The sequence below is a fragment of the Ovis canadensis genome, chromosome 13 (genome assembly GCF_042477335.2).
Source record: "Ovis canadensis isolate MfBH-ARS-UI-01 breed Bighorn chromosome 13, ARS-UI_OviCan_v2, whole genome shotgun sequence".
Classification (NCBI taxonomy): domain Eukaryota; kingdom Metazoa; phylum Chordata; class Mammalia; order Artiodactyla; family Bovidae; genus Ovis; species Ovis canadensis.
The window spans coordinates 25,534,561-25,552,725 of NC_091257.1; the positions used below are offsets into that span (position 1 = coordinate 25,534,561).

Below are 18,165 nucleotides of genomic sequence, written 5' to 3' on the forward strand. Positions count from 1 at the left end.
GGGTGATGCGGGGTGGGGTGGGGTGATGGGGGGGTGGGGTGATGGGGTGGGGTGATGGGGTGGGGTGATGGGTGGATGGATGAGTGGATGGATGGGTGGGTGGATGGGTGGGTGGAGTGGTGGGTGGGTGGAGTGGTGGGTGGGTGGGTGGAGTGGTGGGTGGGTGGGTGGGTGGTGTGATGGGGGGTGGGGTGGGGTGATGAGGGGTGGGGTGATGGGGTGGGGTGATGGGGTGGGGTGATGGGGTGGGGTGATGGGTGGATGGATGAGTGAATGGATGGGTGGGTGGGTGGGTGGGTGGAGTGATGGGGTGGGGTGGGTGGGTGGGTGGGGTGATGGGTAGGTGGATGGGTGGGTGGGTGGAGTGGGTGAATGTGTAAGTGGAGTGATGGGTGGGTGAATGGGTGGGTGGAGTGACGGGTGGGTGGGTGGAGTGACGGGTGGGTGGGTGGGTGGGTGGAGTGACGGGTGGGTGGGTGGGTGGAGTGACGGGTGGGTGGGTGGGTGGAGTGATGGGTGGGTGGGTGGAGTGATGGGTGGGTGGGGTGGGGTGATGGGTGGGTGGGGTGATGGGGTGGGGTGATGGGTGGATGGATGAGTGAGTGGATGGGTAGGTGGATGGGTGGGTGGGTGGATGGGTGGGTGGAGTGATGGGTGGGGGGTGGGTGGGGGGGTGCATGTGTAAGTGGAGTGATGGGCGGGTGAATGGGCGGGTGGATGGACGGGTGGGGCGGACGGGTGGGCGGGCGGGTGGACAGGCGGGCGGGTGGACAGGCGGGCGGGTGGACAGGCGGGCGGGTGGACAGGCGGGCGGGTGGACAGGGTGGTGGTGGCAGGTGGCTGGGACGGTAGGGCTGCTCCAATCCCAAGGCACTAGTTCCCACCCCTCTGTGTTCAGTCACCTCTGATGCCCCCCCAGGGCTGCCTGTCAGTCTTACCCCTTGGCTTTCTAACATGCGTTAGAAAAGTGTTACATCCATTTGTAAAACAGTTCCCATTACGTACAGAATCAGCTTTAAGATATACCATTTCAGGACAACGAAAAGGAAGAAAGGACAATAAAGTCCAGACGGCAGGACCCCCGGAATCTGAACCTCCCGGCCCTGTCCCCACGCTCAGCAGCCATCTGAAGTTCTGGACACGTCACAACACTGCAGCTCCCCAGCCACACTCCCCAGCTTAGGGCCGATGGACCCTTTCTGCTTAAAATGCCATTGCCCACCTTGTCTGTGCAGCCAACTCGTTTACAGAGTCCTCAGTGATGGAGTCTTCCGGCTGTCCTTCCCAGCCCCGAAAAGGTGCTCCACTCAACACCTCTGCAGCCCCTCACCCCCATGCCCTGAGTACCCACCATCACCCACAGAACTGGGGACATCCTCTTTGTGTCTACAGCTCCCACTAGATCATAAGCTACTGGAGGGCAGGGATCGTGAAGAAAAAGCCCAATAAAAGCTCAATGGCTGGACAGATGCCAAGGTCACCAGAAAAACACCTGCTCTTCACCACACGAAGCCTATACAGACCACAGAGCTCCATTTCTGTTATAACGTCTACCTGTAGACTTGAGCTCACGTTGATTCTCCTTTATCAGAACATATACTGCATTTTATTATCTACACAGTGACCCTAACACTAGGTGACAGGCAGACAAAGTCCACTCATTACTGAGTTATATAAGATTCTGCTCCATCATCACAATATTCATGTGAAATCCCCAAAGGCACAACACGAAATTATAAGCTACCACTGACTTGCCCACTCTGTGCAAGCACTTTACTGCCATGAATTCCTTACACTGTGAAAATAACCATACAGGTAGGTATCACTGTCCTTGTTGTACAGATGAAGGAAGAAGAGACCAGAAGACTAAAGTTATCCTTTAGAAAACCATGCAGGTAGTCACTGGCAATAGCAGGATGCAGCTCTGGGACCATCTGACTTACCTACCTTTCAACACCCATGCCTCTCTTGCACCTTCACTGAACACCATGTGAAAGTCTGGAATTATGAGGCCGTGAAACTTCTGTCCTGCTAATTTAATCCAGCCACAGTACTGAGATGTCCCTCCAAGGAAAAGATCCCACACGAAAAAAGCATTTTCTCTTATGTGAGAGCACTTAATGTCTGCTGAGTGAAGGCAGGAATGAATAAGAAATGGAAAATCAATAACTACAAACATGGGCCAAAGCCTGAAAAAGACGGCAGAGAAAATAAATCAGATTTATCCAAGACTGATTATCAATAGCTGTCTCTCAAAAGTCAAGAGTAGAATAAAATGAAGAGGGAGAAAGATGGTAAAAGCAGAAACCACCACAAAATCCTCTGACTCTTTATAATCAAGAGAGAGAGGAATTCCAGCCAAGATCAAATTAGAGATAATCAAATCCATTCCAGAGCACTTAGGTTCCAGGAAAGAAAGAATAAATTCCTTCCACTGGTCCTTTAATTCATTTATTAGTCATCAAAAAGAACAGAAAATCTGAAAGCTGTTAGGAGGAAGCACAGGTTAAGTTACCACTAGAAATAAGGTTCTCTTGGGGAAAAGCCCCATTGAGGATTAAAGGTCCCCAACTGTCCTTTTCATTGACACGTGGAACAACCAATCCAACCAAGGGGTCAGCAGCTCAAATAATCAAGGATGCCAGCTCAAATAATCAAGGATGCCAGGAGGCAAAATTCCTCAGTCCTTTGAGTGGGCAGAGGTACTGGGGGCCTGGGAGGAGGGTACCTGTTCTCACCCTTAATATAGTGTATCAATATAGTCAAAGTTGGCCCTAAGAACAAGAAAAGCTAAAAAAGTAGATATTTTACAAGACAACTAAATGTCTTGTGTGATCTTAGACCAGAGAAAAAGATACTATGGGGGCAACTTGGGAAATCTGGATGAATCAGACCACTGAATAATACTGCGTCAAGTTCCTCGCCTGGTTTTTAATTATACTACAGGTGTACAAGGTGAAAGATACATGGGAACGCTGCCCCATTTTTGTAACTTTTGTACATATTTCAAAATGAAAAATTTTTTAATATTTTTCAAACCAGAAGAAAAACATCTCAACTGGATCCCCACACATGAGCGCCAGCCCAGGACTACGGACATTTTCTCACAGTTGCCCTTCCATCTGACCTAGCAGAGATAACTCCTATAAAAACACTAACTTTACAAAAAGAGAGCGAACAGACCAAAACCTAATATTTTAAAAGCTTTATCTCTGCAACGTGCTTCACTTCTGAGCTAGCCTCCATCAGCCTGAATGGTTCTTCTTGAAAGCTCCCTGGGAAAGTTCAAGTCCCACTCAGAGGGAACTCACAAGGTGATTTACCTGTGCCCCAAGCTGAGTCACCGTGATGACTTAGACTCTGTTTAATAAACCCTGAAAATAAGGATCTGGAGGTGCAGCCAGGCCAGAGACCCCAAGACCACAAGGCCACAAGGACTTGAGAAAGAAAGCTCCCAGCAGTGGACATCCCACGGTCGGCTCAGGTTCCTAGATCCTTTGGCTGAAAATCCTCATTCTAAGCTTTATTTATCCTCTTGGGGGTCAAAAGCCCAACCCCCACCCCAGCTTCGCAGAGGAAAGAGGACACACGTTCTAATAACATCCTAATTTCGAAGTTCTCTCACATAGAAAAATCAGATTTTACGAAGTTCTGCTCTGAATAATGGATTCACTACACTAGGATTTTCAAACTGCCGATTAAAAATCAGTTTAGTGGATAATAATCATCTTTTAAAAAAAAAAAAAAGAAACGGCAGAGAGTAGAAAACACTGAGCCGATAAATGATTTACTGCAGACTTTAGGTGCACAGTCCCGCACAATCGTCATCAGCCTTCCAAGGCACAGGTGTCCTCCATTTTAAATATGACTAATCCTTTTTCACTAACTCAGAGGTAGAAAAATGTTTTAAATGAACAAGAACTTTTATCAGAAAATCTGAAATGTTCCCACAGGCAAAATACTGTTGAAACTGAAGGCAAAAACTTTTCCTGCAAAGTATTTCCTTCAGATATGCATTAATTACAAAAAGGAAAAAATATAACAATACAGCCGACACCACCTTGACCAAGGGACCAAGGTCAACATCACCAGTAAAAAGACACACTGGCATTATGAACCCCCATGATAGGAGACGAAGGGCACTTAAGTGGCATTCTACAAATTCTCCATACGCCAGAACCGAATAACTTCACTTTAGTCATGACAAAATGTCAGAGAAACTCACACTGAGGGACATTAAGAACAAAGCTAGTGGAGGTGATAGAATTCCAGCTGAACTATTTCAAATCCTAAAAGATGATGCTGTTTAAGTGCTGCACTCAATATGCCAGCAAATTTGGAAAACTCGGCAATGGCCACAGGACTAGAAAAGGTTAGTTAACATTCCAATCCCAAAGAAGGGCAATGCCAAAGAATGATCAAACTACCTCACACTTGCACTCATTTCACATGCTAGCAAGATAATTCTCAAAATCCTTCAAGCTGGGCTTCAACACTCCATGAACTGAGAACTTCCATATATACAAGTTGGATTTAGAAAAGACAGAAGAACCAGAGATCGAACATCGGTTGGATCATAGAAAAAAACAAGGGAATTCCAGAAAACATCTACTTCTGCTTGATTACACTGAAGCCTTTGACTGTGGATCACAACAAACTATAGAAAATTCTTAAAGAAATGGGAATACCAGACCACCATACTTGCCTCCTGAGAAACCTGTATGCAGGTCAAGAAGCAACAGTCAGAACCGGACATGGAACAATGCACTGGTTCAAAACTGAGAAAGGAGTACATCAAGGCTGTATGTTGTCACCCCACTTATTTAACTCACATGCAGAGTACATCATGAGAAATACCAGGCTAGATGAAGCACAAACTGGAATCAAGACTGCCAGGAGAAAAGTCAATAATTTCAGATATGCAGATGACACCATCCTAATGGCAGAAATCGAAAAAGAACGAGAAAGCCTCTTGATGAAGGTGAAAAAGCTGGCTTAAAACTCAACATTCAGAAAATGAAGATCATGGCATCCAGTCCCATCACTTCCTGGCATAGAGATGGGGGAAAAGTGGAAGCAGTGACAGACTTCATTTTCTTGGGCTCCAAAATCACTGAGGACAGCGCCGGCAGCCATGAAATTAAAAGACGCTTGCTTCTTGGAAGAAAAGTTGCGACAAACCTGGACAGCGTATTAAAAAGCAAAGACGCCACTTTGCCGACAAAGGTCCGTTTACTCAATGCTATGGTTTTTCCAGTAGTCGTGTACAGATATAGATGGTTGGACCATAAGGAAGGCTGATCTCCTGGGAGATCAAACCAGTCAATCCTAAAGGAAATCAACCCTGAATAGTCATTGGAAGGACTGATGCTGAAACTCCAATACTTTAGCCACCTGATGCGAAGAACTGACTCACTGGAAAAGACCCTGATTCTGGGAAAGACTGAGGACAGGAGCAGAAGCGGGTGACAGAGGATGAGATGGTTGGATGGCATCACTGACTCAATGCGCGTGAGTTTGGGCAAGCTCCAAGACAGTGAAGAACAGGGGAGCCTGGCATGCTACAGTCCATGGGGTCACAAAAAGTCGGACACGACTGAGCAAGTGAACAGCAGCAGCTACTAGGTAACTCACTGGCGCTCTCTGGAGTCTCAGGAACTGCCACTGACCAGAAGGGTTTAAGGAGACAAGGCAACTAAACAGCATGTGGGATCCTGCCCTGGATCCCGAAACAGAAGAAGGATGTTAGTGGGAAAACCATGTCCAGTTACCAGGGTTGCCCTTGTTAATACCATGGTCCTAACAACTGCACCGTGGTTACTTACAATGCTGATTCAGAGGAAGCTGGGGGAAGCATATATGGGAACTTTACTGTATAACTATTTCAAGTTAAAAAAAAAATTTTTTCCAAAGGAACAAGAGTGTTCTGTCCCATAAACCACACATCACTGAAAAACAGTGTTTTACCACCAATCCGCTAACCTTAAGAGATAAACATAACACAAATTTTATATGAATTGTGTATAATTAACTTAATACACGGGCTTCCCTGGGGCATCAGAGGGGTAAAGGATCTGTCTGCAATGTGGGAGGGCAGAGTTCAATCCCTGGGTTGGGAAGATCCCCTGGAGAAGGGAAGGACTACCCACTCCAGGATTCTTGCCTGGAGAATCCCATGGACGGAGGAGCCTAGCAGGCAACAGTCCATGGGGTCACAATGAGTCAAGCTCGACTGAGTGGCTAACACTTTCAGTTTCACGTTTTGAACTTCATACACAGGGAAAACCCAAAGCCGTCCTTACCGAGGCCCTTCCTTGGCCTGCTCCTACCTCCCCATCCCCTAACATCTGACAGGAAGATCGTCAAGATTCCCCTGCACTCACAGGGAGCAATGCGAGGCATCCCAAGGATGCTGATTCCTTATATGCATCCACGAACTGAGAGACTGGGGAGGAGGTGACAGTCACTAATGCAGCAAGTACGTTCTGGGTGACCATCCCTGCCAGGCACCGTTCTGGGCCCTGGGAAAACAGCCACGAACAAACCGGACAACGTTACCGGCTTTCCTGGAGTTTACGTGCAAGAAGGAGAGAGACGATAAACAAACCAAACAAAAATCCTTCCACGAGCACACACACAAAACTCAATCACAGTAAATGCCATGAAGCCAGATGACCGATGCAGAATGATAAAGACTCCTCGGAAGAAGTGGTATTTGAGCCAGGACCTGACCTTTCTCTAATCCCCAGTTTCCTCATCTAGAAAGTGGAGCTAAAAAATATTCACTGCTGTGGACTGTTGTCAAGAATTAAATTAGATAATGATGATCGGCAAAGGATTTAGAATGCCTAGAGACAGTAACTAGCGACAAAAATCACTCATCAACACTATTAAGTGAAAGCACTTTCTCAACTGACTTTAAATTCTGTGTTGACGTTTGCTCCACGTGTCTGTGAGTGGACTGCTGGTCACAGAACAGTTCCTTCCCTTCCCCTGGGCAGCAACTATGAATGAATATACTTGTAAAAGAACAGAGCAGGAAACACAAGCTCAACGCAGAGTCGGAGGAAGTGAAGGGACGCACCCAGGCCCCTCTGGCGGTCCCTCCCCTGTGCCTGATGAGAGTCACTGGGCTGAACCCAAGGGGAAAAGGACTACCTTTCCGTGAGGGGTTTCAGAGGACTGGTGTCTGTCACTGCAGCGAGACAGAAGGCAATCCAGGCCATCGAGAACAGAGGGAGGCCCTGCCCTGGGGAGGGGGTGGAGGTGCTGGGGCGTTGTCACATTGGCCCCAGGCCAGAAGTATAACATATTTCCTCCCACAAAACAGGCCTTAGCAAGATTGCGTCCCAATTCCAGGATCCACAAAAACAGAAAAAGCTATTGAAATAATTTAGAAAATTAATCATAAAACAAGACTGTGTAGGCTAAATCAGCTTTAGACCAAAGTGCTCTCTCTACATTGCACCACTGGACATTTCAAAATAACCTCTGACACAAACACACACACACACACACACACACACACAGATGCCATGAATAAAATAAAGCCAAGTTTAACATCAAATTTCACTTACTAAATACTCAAGTCACTTAACATTATTTCAAACTTCTGGAACTCACATGTGCAAGTGCATCAAACATATTAAGATAGTTTTAAATTTTGTGTACGAAAAAACATCGCCAGTCATTTGCTTCATGTTACTTGTCAAGTCCACTCCCCTGAAAGCGGACAAAGTCAAGTCTTTCCTAAAAGAAAGGAAAAAGCCTCCATCTGCCCCAGACTCCATGAGTCAGGGTCAGCGCCAGCACAGCGCTCCCCAGGGAGTCTCCCAGGGGCCCTAGAGCTACCCACCCAAGTGCCTACTGCCTGGATCCCCCACTAGCATCCTAAGCCAACTCAGTTCACCACAGTGGCCCTTTACTCCAACCTGCTCAGCCCACATCCTAACCTTGGGAAAAGTCATGCCTCCACTTAACAAGGCCCCAAGCCACTCAGTCATCTGGCTCTTCCCCCCTCTACGCCCTAATGACTGGTCTTCAAGATGTTTCTTGCAAATGCAAAACACAGGATATAAAACAGCTATACATTATGTTGCTACAAAATCAGGGAAAAAAAAAAAGAGACCGGATTCAAATGCACCTGAACCAAATTTGGATCATCTCTGTATCAAGAAATTACGATCAATTTTCGATTTGATTTCTTGGGTACACTTTTTGCACACGTTTTTCATAAGCACACAGTATTTTCACAATCAAAACAATACTGTGAAAGTTTTTTCAGGGTCCTGTTCATAAGTTTCGATCTCATGCCCTTTCCTATTACTCAGAACTCCAGCCTCATCCAGGGTCCCAGCCCCCTCAGTCGCACTCCAGTTCCCTGAAAGTCTGCCTGCTGCACAGAGAGCTGAGGCCTCGGGGCCTTGCAGTCCAGAATGTGGCAGCGAAGCCAGTGGGATAATAGTGCCTTAAAGGCACTGAGCATCACCCCTGGGAAATAGTCAACCAATGCTCACTGTGGCTGGAGCTGGTCGTAGTAGTGTTTCTCTACACTGCCATTGGACGAAACTTCTGAAAAGCCATCAGCAGCTCTCAGCGCCTAAAAAGAGCAACCAATATTTACAGAGCCCTTACTCTGAGGCCTGATACTGTTAGCAAGGGTTACTTCATTCAAAAGCCATCTCAGCCCCACGAGGGGGCTCCTGCGACAATCTCCACCTTACAGGTGAAGAAGCGGAAGCACAGAACACCTGAGTAGAGCGCCGAGACCCAGAGCGAGAAAACGGGAGAACTGGGGTTCAAGCCCAGCCCAGCCCAGCCTTCCTGTCCCACGGAACCTTCTACGAGGACGGACGTGCCCTGCCCCACGTGTAGATACTGAGCACTTGAAATGTGACTTGTACAGCCAAGAAACTACATTTTACATCTTATTTAATGTTGATCTAAGTAGCTGCATGCAGCCAAGGGCTACGAGGCTAGCTAGCACACGACAGGACTATAACAGCCCCAACTCCCAAGCTGAACAAAGACATATCCTCAGAACACCCTGCCTACCAATCTCTCAACCAATCCTCACCAAAATCTCCAGTTTGTCTAAGATCCCCAGTAACTGTATTTAGTGCCATCTGCCAGGCATCCCCGCCTGTCCTCATCTGAGCCTTCTGTACTATGAGGGGGAAACCCATTCTCCACCATGACCGAGCTGTGTGACCTTGGGCAGGCTCTCTGAGCCTTGCTCCTCATCTGCAGAATGGAGGGACTACGCACCATGACCGAGCTGTGTGACCTCGGGCAGGCTCTCTGAGCCTTGCTCCTCATCTGCAGAATGGAGGGACTGTGCTGCCTTTCAAAGGGCAACAGTCAAGCACTTCACAGACCCCCTCTAAATGGTGGTCTCTGACACCCCGTCTTCAGGGCTCAACTGAGTCTCCACCTGCTCATCGAAGGGACCCTGGGGAGCTACGAGACCTCTGCCTCCAGCCTCCAGAACCCCGAGGTCCCCTGACAACCACAGGCGGATTCTGTTGCTGCCAGCATGCGTGGCTGTGGCCCTGACTTCTCCGCCAGCAGCCCAGCCATCCCCCGAGGCCAACAGCTCTGTCACCAGCGAGCCCAGGACGACAAGTCCCCGGGGAGAGGGCTCCGGAGGGAGGCGGAGCCAGCTCAGCCCGCTTGATTATCTGGGGGTGCCGTTCCATTTCCCCTCTGTCAAAAGGGGGTGAAAAGCCTCTGTCAGTGAGTTGGTGGGAGGGGAAAAGGAAGTCCCCAAGGTGAAGAAGTGAGCACATGCCTGGTGCAAGGTGAGGCAGCGGCTCAGCAGACACGGCCACCGGAGCCTGGTGCCGAAACAGATCGCAGAGGCCTCCGCAGACCCATCTTCCCCGCCACGCCTGCCCTCCAATGGGAAGACTTCAGCAGAGCCTAACAACATCAACCCCAGTCAGACAACCACTGGCATTTTTTTCTTTCCTTTTTAACCTGACAGACATGACAGCAGATTCTAGAGGCTAATCGCGAAGAGAGGCTGAGAACTGCCATGGAGAGAAGGTGTGGGGTGGACCTGCCTTGTCAGACGAGAAAACACATTACAAAGCTAACATCTGGTCTGCGGCCAGCACTCAACAAAAAAAAATTTGGGGGGAGAACATTTTTAAAACATAAGTTATTGCATAAAGGTACAATTGTGAAATTCTAAAAGTAAGAGCAATAACAGCAGCCATGGCACCCCACTCCAGTGCTCTTGCCTGGAAAATCCCACGGGCGGAGGAGCCTGGTGGGCTGCAGTCCATGGGGTCTCAAAGAGTCAGACCCGACTGAGTGACTTCACTTTCACTTTTCACTATCATGCACTGGAGAAGGAAATGGCAACCCACTCCAGTGTTCTTGCCTGGAGAATCCCAGGGACGGGGGAGCCTGGTGGGCTGCCGTCTATGGGGTCGCACAGAGTCGGACGTGACTGAAGTGACTTAGCAGCAGCAGCAGTCTTCACAGAGCCCATGCTATATGCCAGGCACCATGTGAGGAGCTTTGCCCCATGCATGTCTCTCTTCTGAACCTCATGAGTGTTCTTCACACTGCCAACTGCAACTCATCAGTAGATCTTAAAGTGGATTTACTAGACCTAAAAATAGACATTTGGGGGGATTTCCCTAGTGGTCCAGTAGTTGAGACTCCAGGCTTCCATTGCTGGGCCTGTGGGTGCGATCCCTGGTCAGGGACCTAGGATCCCACATGTCCCAAGATGTGGCCAAGAAATTAATTTTTTTTTAATTTTAAGAGAAAATTCTAAAATGAGACAGAATAGAATAGGATAAAATTGAAACTATGAGTGAACTGCATGTAACACTTCATAAATCTTTTACATATCTACAGGGCTTCCATTTTAAATGTGTTTCTTATTGTGAGTCATAGTAAAAAGTATGTGGAAAAGACCTTGTCTCACAAAAGATTTTATAAGGTATATATAATTATCATCACCATTTTGCAGATGTAAAAATTGGGGCTTAGGACAATTAAGTCTCTTGTTCAAAGGCACCCAGCTGGTAAATGACAGCTAAGACTGGAACCCAGGACGTGTGCCCTCAGACCCCGAAAATGTAACCCCAATAGATCAACTAGACAGGATGGATGACCCGGAAGAATCACCTAGTGTTTCCAGGAAAAAACGAGACCGGGGAAGAAATCACCAAGAAAAAGGCAGAGACAGTACATAAATAGTAAGCTTTTGCCCATAAAAATTATGAATGAAGTATCTGCTGACATTTCATTCATGTTATAAAGCATAGCTGTGACTGTCTAGGAAACTGACTTTTGGACAAGCTAACTATCTTCCTCAGTCTGGAAAACAGCATGACACTCACAGCCTCTACCTGCTAATATTACGAGAAAGATTAAATGAGGTTCTGCACCACTGGTCCAGAGAAAACTCTCAATAAAGGGAGGGGCTGTTAGTGATGGAATGTAATGGCTTTTTCAAATTTCAAACTACTACTTCTGCCACATAACCAAAAGCCACAGGTAGTGCTGGGGTTCAGGGTGGGCCACCCCAAAATTCACCTCCATGGCACATTGATTGTTTTAAATTAAAGTTACTTAAGAAACGGTCAATCTATGAGGGACACTCTGGCCCTCCTCTCTGTCTCCCTGAAAGCAGGACACCAATCTCCACGTGAAAGGCAGACCCCCTGCCTGTGGAGGAGGAAGGACCCCCCCCACTACTGCCAAAGACGGGGATTCCGGACCTTGTTCTTCTTCAATGTGCTACCCCAAGGGGCTTCCCTGGGGGCTCAGTCAATATAGGAGGCGCGGGTTCAATGGCTGGGTCAAGAAGATCCCCCAGAGAAGGAAATGGCAATCCACTTCAGTATTCTTGCCTGGGAAACCCCATGGACAAAGGGCCCTGCTGCTGCTGCTGCTGCTGCTGCTGCTGCTGCTGCTGCTAAGTCGCTTCAATCGTGTCGGACTCTGTGCGACCCCACAGATGGCAGCCCACCAGGCTCCCCCGTCCCTGCGATTCTCCACAAAGGGCCCTGGTGGGCTACAATCCATGGGGTCACAAAGAGCCAGATGCCACTTAGCAATGAAACAACCACCGCAAGCTCAAACCCTGTTTAGATTCCCCACTAATTGGGCACACAAAACCTAAGGTTCTTTGACCTGTCAATTCCTTACAAGTTTGTTTCTTTTCCTCCTGTTAACCTTCTGTCAATTTCATTATTAGACCAGTCACAAGAACTCACCAAGAGGGAGAGGAAGAAGTTTCCTCCTCCTGGACAATTACTAAAAAGGAACACATCATATTTTGTCCTTAATCAAGTACTGGGTGCCTCTCCAGAGGACTGGTGACCACACAGGCTCCTGGCTTAGAGTCAGTATCTCAACCCCTTGCCCCATCCTTCAACAGGATGCAACCCAATCGCCTTATCACCCCAGGCCTCTCCTTCCTACTGGCTGCTTCCTGTTTGCCTGCCTTCAGGGCTTGTACCCTTATTTGCAAAAGCCAAGACAGGGAACGACTTAAGGGTCCATCAACAGATGAATGAATAAAGACGAGACACACACACACAAATATGAATATGTGAATATTACCCAGCCATGAAAAAGAAGGAAATCCTACCATCCGTAACAACACAGATGAATCTTGAGGGCATTATGCCAAGTGAAAGTAGTCAGAGAAAGAGAACTACTATATAGATGGCACTTACATGTGGAATCAAAAAAAAAAAAAAACCCAGCAACAAACAACTAGGTCAAAGGAATTCGATTTGTGGTTATCCCATGGACAGAGGAGCCTGGTAGGCTGCAGTCAATGGGGTCACTGGGAGTTGGACACGACTGAGCGACTTCACTTTCACGCATTGGAGAAGGAAATAGCAACCCACTCCAGTGTTCTTGCCTGGAAAGTCCCGGGGACCGGGGAGCCTGGTGGGCTGCCGTCTCTGGGGTCGCACAGGGTCCAACACGACTGACGCGTCTTAGCAGCAGCAGCAGAGGCAAGGGATAGGGAACAGGGGGACTGGATGATGGGCGTCAAAAGTCACGAACTTTCAGTCATAAGATAAATAAGTCCCGGGGATATAATGTACAACATTATGACCACAGTTAATACCTCTGGAAGGTATTTGAAAGCTGTTTTGAGAGTAAATCCTAAGAGTTTTCATCACAAGGGAAAAAAACATTTTTTTCTTTTTTTTGGAACAATATGAGATGATGGATGTTAACTCACCTTATTGTGGTAATTATTTCACAGCGTATACAAGTCAAGTTATTAGGCCATATATCTGACACTTACAAACATGTCAATCACATCTCAATCAAACTGGGGGAAAATTCTTTTAACAAGTTCCTTCAAACCGCCTGGACAACAAGCTAAAAATTCTTTCTGTGGCGCCAATGACTTCTTGGATGACTCCTTAAAATTACATAAACAAGTTTTGAATTATTAATTATAAAACTACCAAGAGCAAAGTAAAAACTCAAACAGTAAAAGGAAAGAAACGTCTTCTATCCCGGCCTAATACACTCTTCATCAGCCCTCCTCCCCGGAGTTAGCTGTCAGGCTTCTTGTGAATCACTCTATACAGATACGGCCGTGTATGTGCATTTTTAACATTTTTAACATTCACACAACTCTACAACAGTGTATGCATCTGTGAGTATCTTGCTTTTCTTACTTAATTCTCTATCTTGGAACTCTTTTTAAGACAAAGATCCTAAGAGTCTTTCGTAAGTATTGTACTCTGCCAAATAACTTGGCCACAATTTTAAAATTCCCCCATTACTGTACATTTAGCTCATTTATGATTTTTTTGTTGTTGTTATACAAAGAATGATGCAGAAGTATCCCTATACATACATCTTGGTAGACAGGAATACAATCTATAAAATAAAATCTTAGAAATGAAATTTCTCAACCAAAGAGTTTATAAATTTCATATCTTGACAGCTACTCTCAAATTTCCCAACACGGAAGTTTCAAAGGTGTTGACCCTTTATGATCCCATCACCAACACTCGAAGTTCAGCTAATATTCACCAATCTCATTGGTGAAAAATGATTTCTTACAAATATTATAACCTGCAACTCTTTCCTTATGAGTTAAGCCAAGCATTTCTGGTTGGCCATTAGTATACCTCTTTCCACTTCACTGCCAACTTCCGGAACACTTTCTCTCCTTGAAATTGCTCTTTGGAAGGTTATCAAAACTCATCTCCAAGACCAAAGACGTACTGGCATCAGCAGAGCACCATCTTGGCAATACTTGCTGCTGCTGCTAAGTCACGTCAGTCGTGTGTGACCCCATAGACGGAAGCCCACCAGGCTCCTCTGTCCCTGGGCTTCTCCAGGCAAGAACACTGGAGTGGGTTGCCATTTCCTTCTCCAATGCATGAAAGTGAAAAGTGAAAGTGAAGTCGCTCAGTCATGTCCGACTCTTAGCGACCCTATGAGGCTCCTCCGTCCATGGGATTTCTCAGGCAAGAGTACTGGAGTGGGGTGCCATTGCCTTCTCCCTTGGCAATACCAGACACCAGCAACCACCGCCTCTTCCGGGAGCCCCTTCTCCCTTCCCTTCACGACCATGTGCTGTGCTGGTTCTCCTCCACACCTGCAGGCCAATCACCTCCCTGGAAACCTACAGAGAAGCATATCCCAGCGCCCAGCCTGATTCCCTCTTCTTCTGATGGTAAACAGTCTTCTTTTTTAATCTACTGTATATCTGTGCTCTATACAGAAAAATAAGGTTTCTAGAAATTTCCCTGGTGGTCCTGTAGCTAGGATTCCACGCTCCCAGGGCAGGGGGCCTTGGTCCAATCTCTGGGTCAGGGTATCAGGATACTAGGTCCTGCAAACTAGATCCTACATGCCAAAACTAAGACCCAGCACAGCCAAATAAATAAACAAAATGTTTTTTTAAAAAAAATTTCTCCTCCTGAGAAATCAACACCTCACTGTAACATTCTTGAACTGTCATCCATGTGCTAAAAATTTCCAAATGCCAATCCTCAGATCACCTGAGACTCGTGTTTTCTTCCAGTCTCCTCAACACCAGCAAAGAAATGGATGTCCTTCCGACACTTCAGACAGTGAACCTCGTCAACACCTGGGGAAGCGCTCATTCTAGTGGGACACTGTGCTTGTATCTGACATTTACTGCCTCTCCTGAAACCCACCAACCCAAGAGAACACACCTTCCCCAAACCTCTCCCACGTTCTTAAGCATCAAACCTCAGTTAGTGACTGTTCCTCCAGTCTCTCCACCTTCCCACCCAATGAACTGCCAATTCCTGTCAATTCTGCCAGCAAACTGTCTCCATGGATCTTTCCAGCCTTCCCATCCCCACCTGTAGCCAGATTTCTGCTTCCTTGTGCTCAGTCGCTCAGTCGTGTCCAAATTGTAGCCCGCCAGGCTCCCCTGTCCATGGGATTTCCCAGGCAAGAATACCAGAGTGGGTTGCCATTTCCTTCTCCAGGGTATCTTCCTGACCGAGGGATCAAACACAGGTCTCCAGCATTGGCAGGCACTTAATAAATGCTTTCTAGTTACTCAATACAATCTTGTAGCATGTGCTCCAAAGCTTCTTTAGTTCAAAGAAGGAAAAGAACCTTCATATGTTGTACATGTAAATCCAAAATAAAGAACAATCTTAAAACATCTAAATGGGGCCCATTTGTTTTGTAGGACTGAATACACATAGAAATGTATATATCTGACTTACCCAAAAGTCAAACTTCTTCCCTAAAAAGCTTTAGAAATAACTTAAAAATCACAAAAGCATTGGTTTCCAAAAGCTAAAAATCAGAATAACAACTCCCTATCTGCCAACAGAAAAACAGATTCAGGTGAATCAAAGAAGGTTCCAGCAATCTCTTGATTTTATAATCCTCTGATGCCTCAATCAGCTGTCAGAACTAACAATGACCTCCAAAGTCAACACAACAAAAGTAGCAAAGGCCATATGGTATGCTCAACTTGCTTGAGAAGCCAATAAAAACAAATGGCCTTGTGTGAACTGCTCCTATCAACTGGGAAGGACATATCCCGTTTAGATCCACTTCATTCTTTAAAGTTAAACCAATTTAAAAAGTAACTATTCTAAAGCCAGTGATTATAGTCACTGAAAAGGAAGAACAGATTATTCTTCACAGAATGCAGAGTCACATCATTCTGAAAAGCATCACTTAGTAGAAACATTCAAGATTAAATTATAACCACCTCCCTATTAACATCAGCATATTTCAAACACGTGTACTTAAGGGTCCTTGAATTTTTTTCTCCCAGGAAGCAAAACTTAAAGTTTTCCCATCCACTCTTTAACCTGAAGTTAAGGACAGCGAAACTACGGATCAGAAGAAGTCAAGGTTCACGTTTGGTGAATCACAATCAATCATAATCATCTCTTATTAAGAAATTAAAAAGTTACACCGAAAATAGTGAGAGAACTTCTGAGTTGACACAATTGACGGGACTCTGCCTCACAGCTCTGGTGCCCCGTACTCATGCTCCTGAATTTACACCTTCAGGAAAGTGATCCCTTGATGCTTTTTAAACGGGGAGCGAGCAAACTTCCTCAAATTCTCGGGACCGGGAAGAGTTGACAGGAATCTTCTCCATGGCGCCTTAAACTCTTTACCCCCAGAGTCTCCTCCCGAGCAGTGTAAAAGCGAGAGCAAAGCTTTAAGTTGCCCCAGGCCCCCAGAGGCCACCACCGGGCCCGGGGCGCCGGCGACCGGCTCTGGACCCCAAGTCCAGGACGGCTCTGGAGGGGAGCTGGACACCAGCTCCCTCCGGGTGGGGAAGAGCGCGGGGGCCACCTGCGCCCCAAGCCCTGTACTCACCTGCGATTCATGGGCCGGACCCTCACGGCCACCTTGACCGAGGCCATCGCTCATCCCGGCCCGGCCCGCGTGCGCCCGCCGCAGCCCGCGACTCCCGAGACACTGCCCGCGGCTCCCGCCCCCTTCCCCGGCCCCCGCCCCTGCGCTCGGGCCGGACTCCGCGGCAGCCGCTGCCCTCCGGCCCCGCCTCTGAGCATGCCCAGAGCGGCTCCGGCCCGCGTGATCCGCGCTCCGCGCTTCGGCGGCGCCCGGGCGGCGCGCAGGGGCGGAGCCAGGGTGCCCGGGAGCCGGTTCGAGGTCAAGAAATCAGGTAGTTCGAGCCTCAGGGCCGCTGGGGACTGGGCGATTTCAAGAACGCCTAAAACCCAACCTCACTCCTTGAAAAAACTGGGAGGAGGCAGAAGAGGAGTTCGCAGCAATTTAGGGCCAGCTCAAGAATTTGACCACAATCCTGAGGTCAAATTACCAAAAACAGTTTTTCAGCCCTAACCAAGGACCTGGCTTTAGGACACCGGGAAGGAGTTAACTCTTCCAATTTAAAACCGGAGCACAGAGATTATCACAGCTTGGTAGTGGGCCACTCCTCAGGTCCTCTCTGCTACTCTGAAGCTGTCTGAGCTGTTCTGGACCCCTCAACTCAGGGATACGAAGAAATGAAAATAAAAAGGGTACGGCCAGAATGGCTCTATTGTCTGAAATCAGATCTTAATTGGACTTTTTTTGCACATATGTTACAGTTTGGGCTTCTCAGGTGACTGAGTGGTAAAGAAGCTCCCTGCAGTGCAGGAGACGGGGGTTCCATCCCTGGATCGGGAAGATTCTCTAGAGAAAGAAATGGCAACTCGCTCCAGTATTCTTGCCTGGAGAATTCCAAGGACAGAGGAACCGGTGGGCTACAGTCCATGAGGTCCCAAAGCGTCCAACAGGACTTAGCGACCGAGCGGCTGCCCTCTGCTCAGATGGAACGTTACAGTTCCAGTTCCATCTTCAAGGAATTAGGGGTGGGAACGACTCTCCTGGGGCTTAGGGTCTCGGAGAAGTGAAGTCCGAGGTCCTATCCCTGCTCCCGTCTGCTCCCCTCTCCCGAAGAATGCACATTCATTCATTCATTCAGTCAGTCCCTCAAGCACGCACTCTTTGGGGCATTGGTTCACACACACCCAGGGGCCCACCTATGAGCCACAGGCCACATTAACCAAGACATCAATTCTGCCTTCCTCCGCTGCCCCACTCTGGGCCACTCAGCCCACCCATCCCAGCCCCACGACCCCACCCTTCCTGCCTCCGGTCTCACAGCTGAAAGGGGGTGGGGGCAGGCAGCAAAATCCA

The 18,165-nt window shown here is 47.6% G+C and overlaps 1 protein-coding gene across 7 annotated transcripts in view; it reads right to left on the reverse strand.

The window, feature by feature from the left end:
- Nucleotides 1–17,085, reverse strand: part of KIF16B (kinesin family member 16B) — a 302,672-nt gene extending 285,587 nt beyond the window's left edge. For all 7 annotated transcript variants that reach the window (XR_011248056.1, XM_069547100.1, XM_069547098.1 and 4 more), the window contains exon 1: nt 16,837–17,085. Coding sequence is in view for 6 of the 7 variants with exons in the window: in XM_069547100.1 (XP_069403201.1) it covers nt 16,837–16,883 (47 nt within the window). In the remaining variant the exon portion in view is untranslated. The remainder of the gene's footprint in view (nt 1–16,836) is intronic.
- Between the last annotated feature and the right edge of the window lie 1,080 nt (nt 17,086–18,165).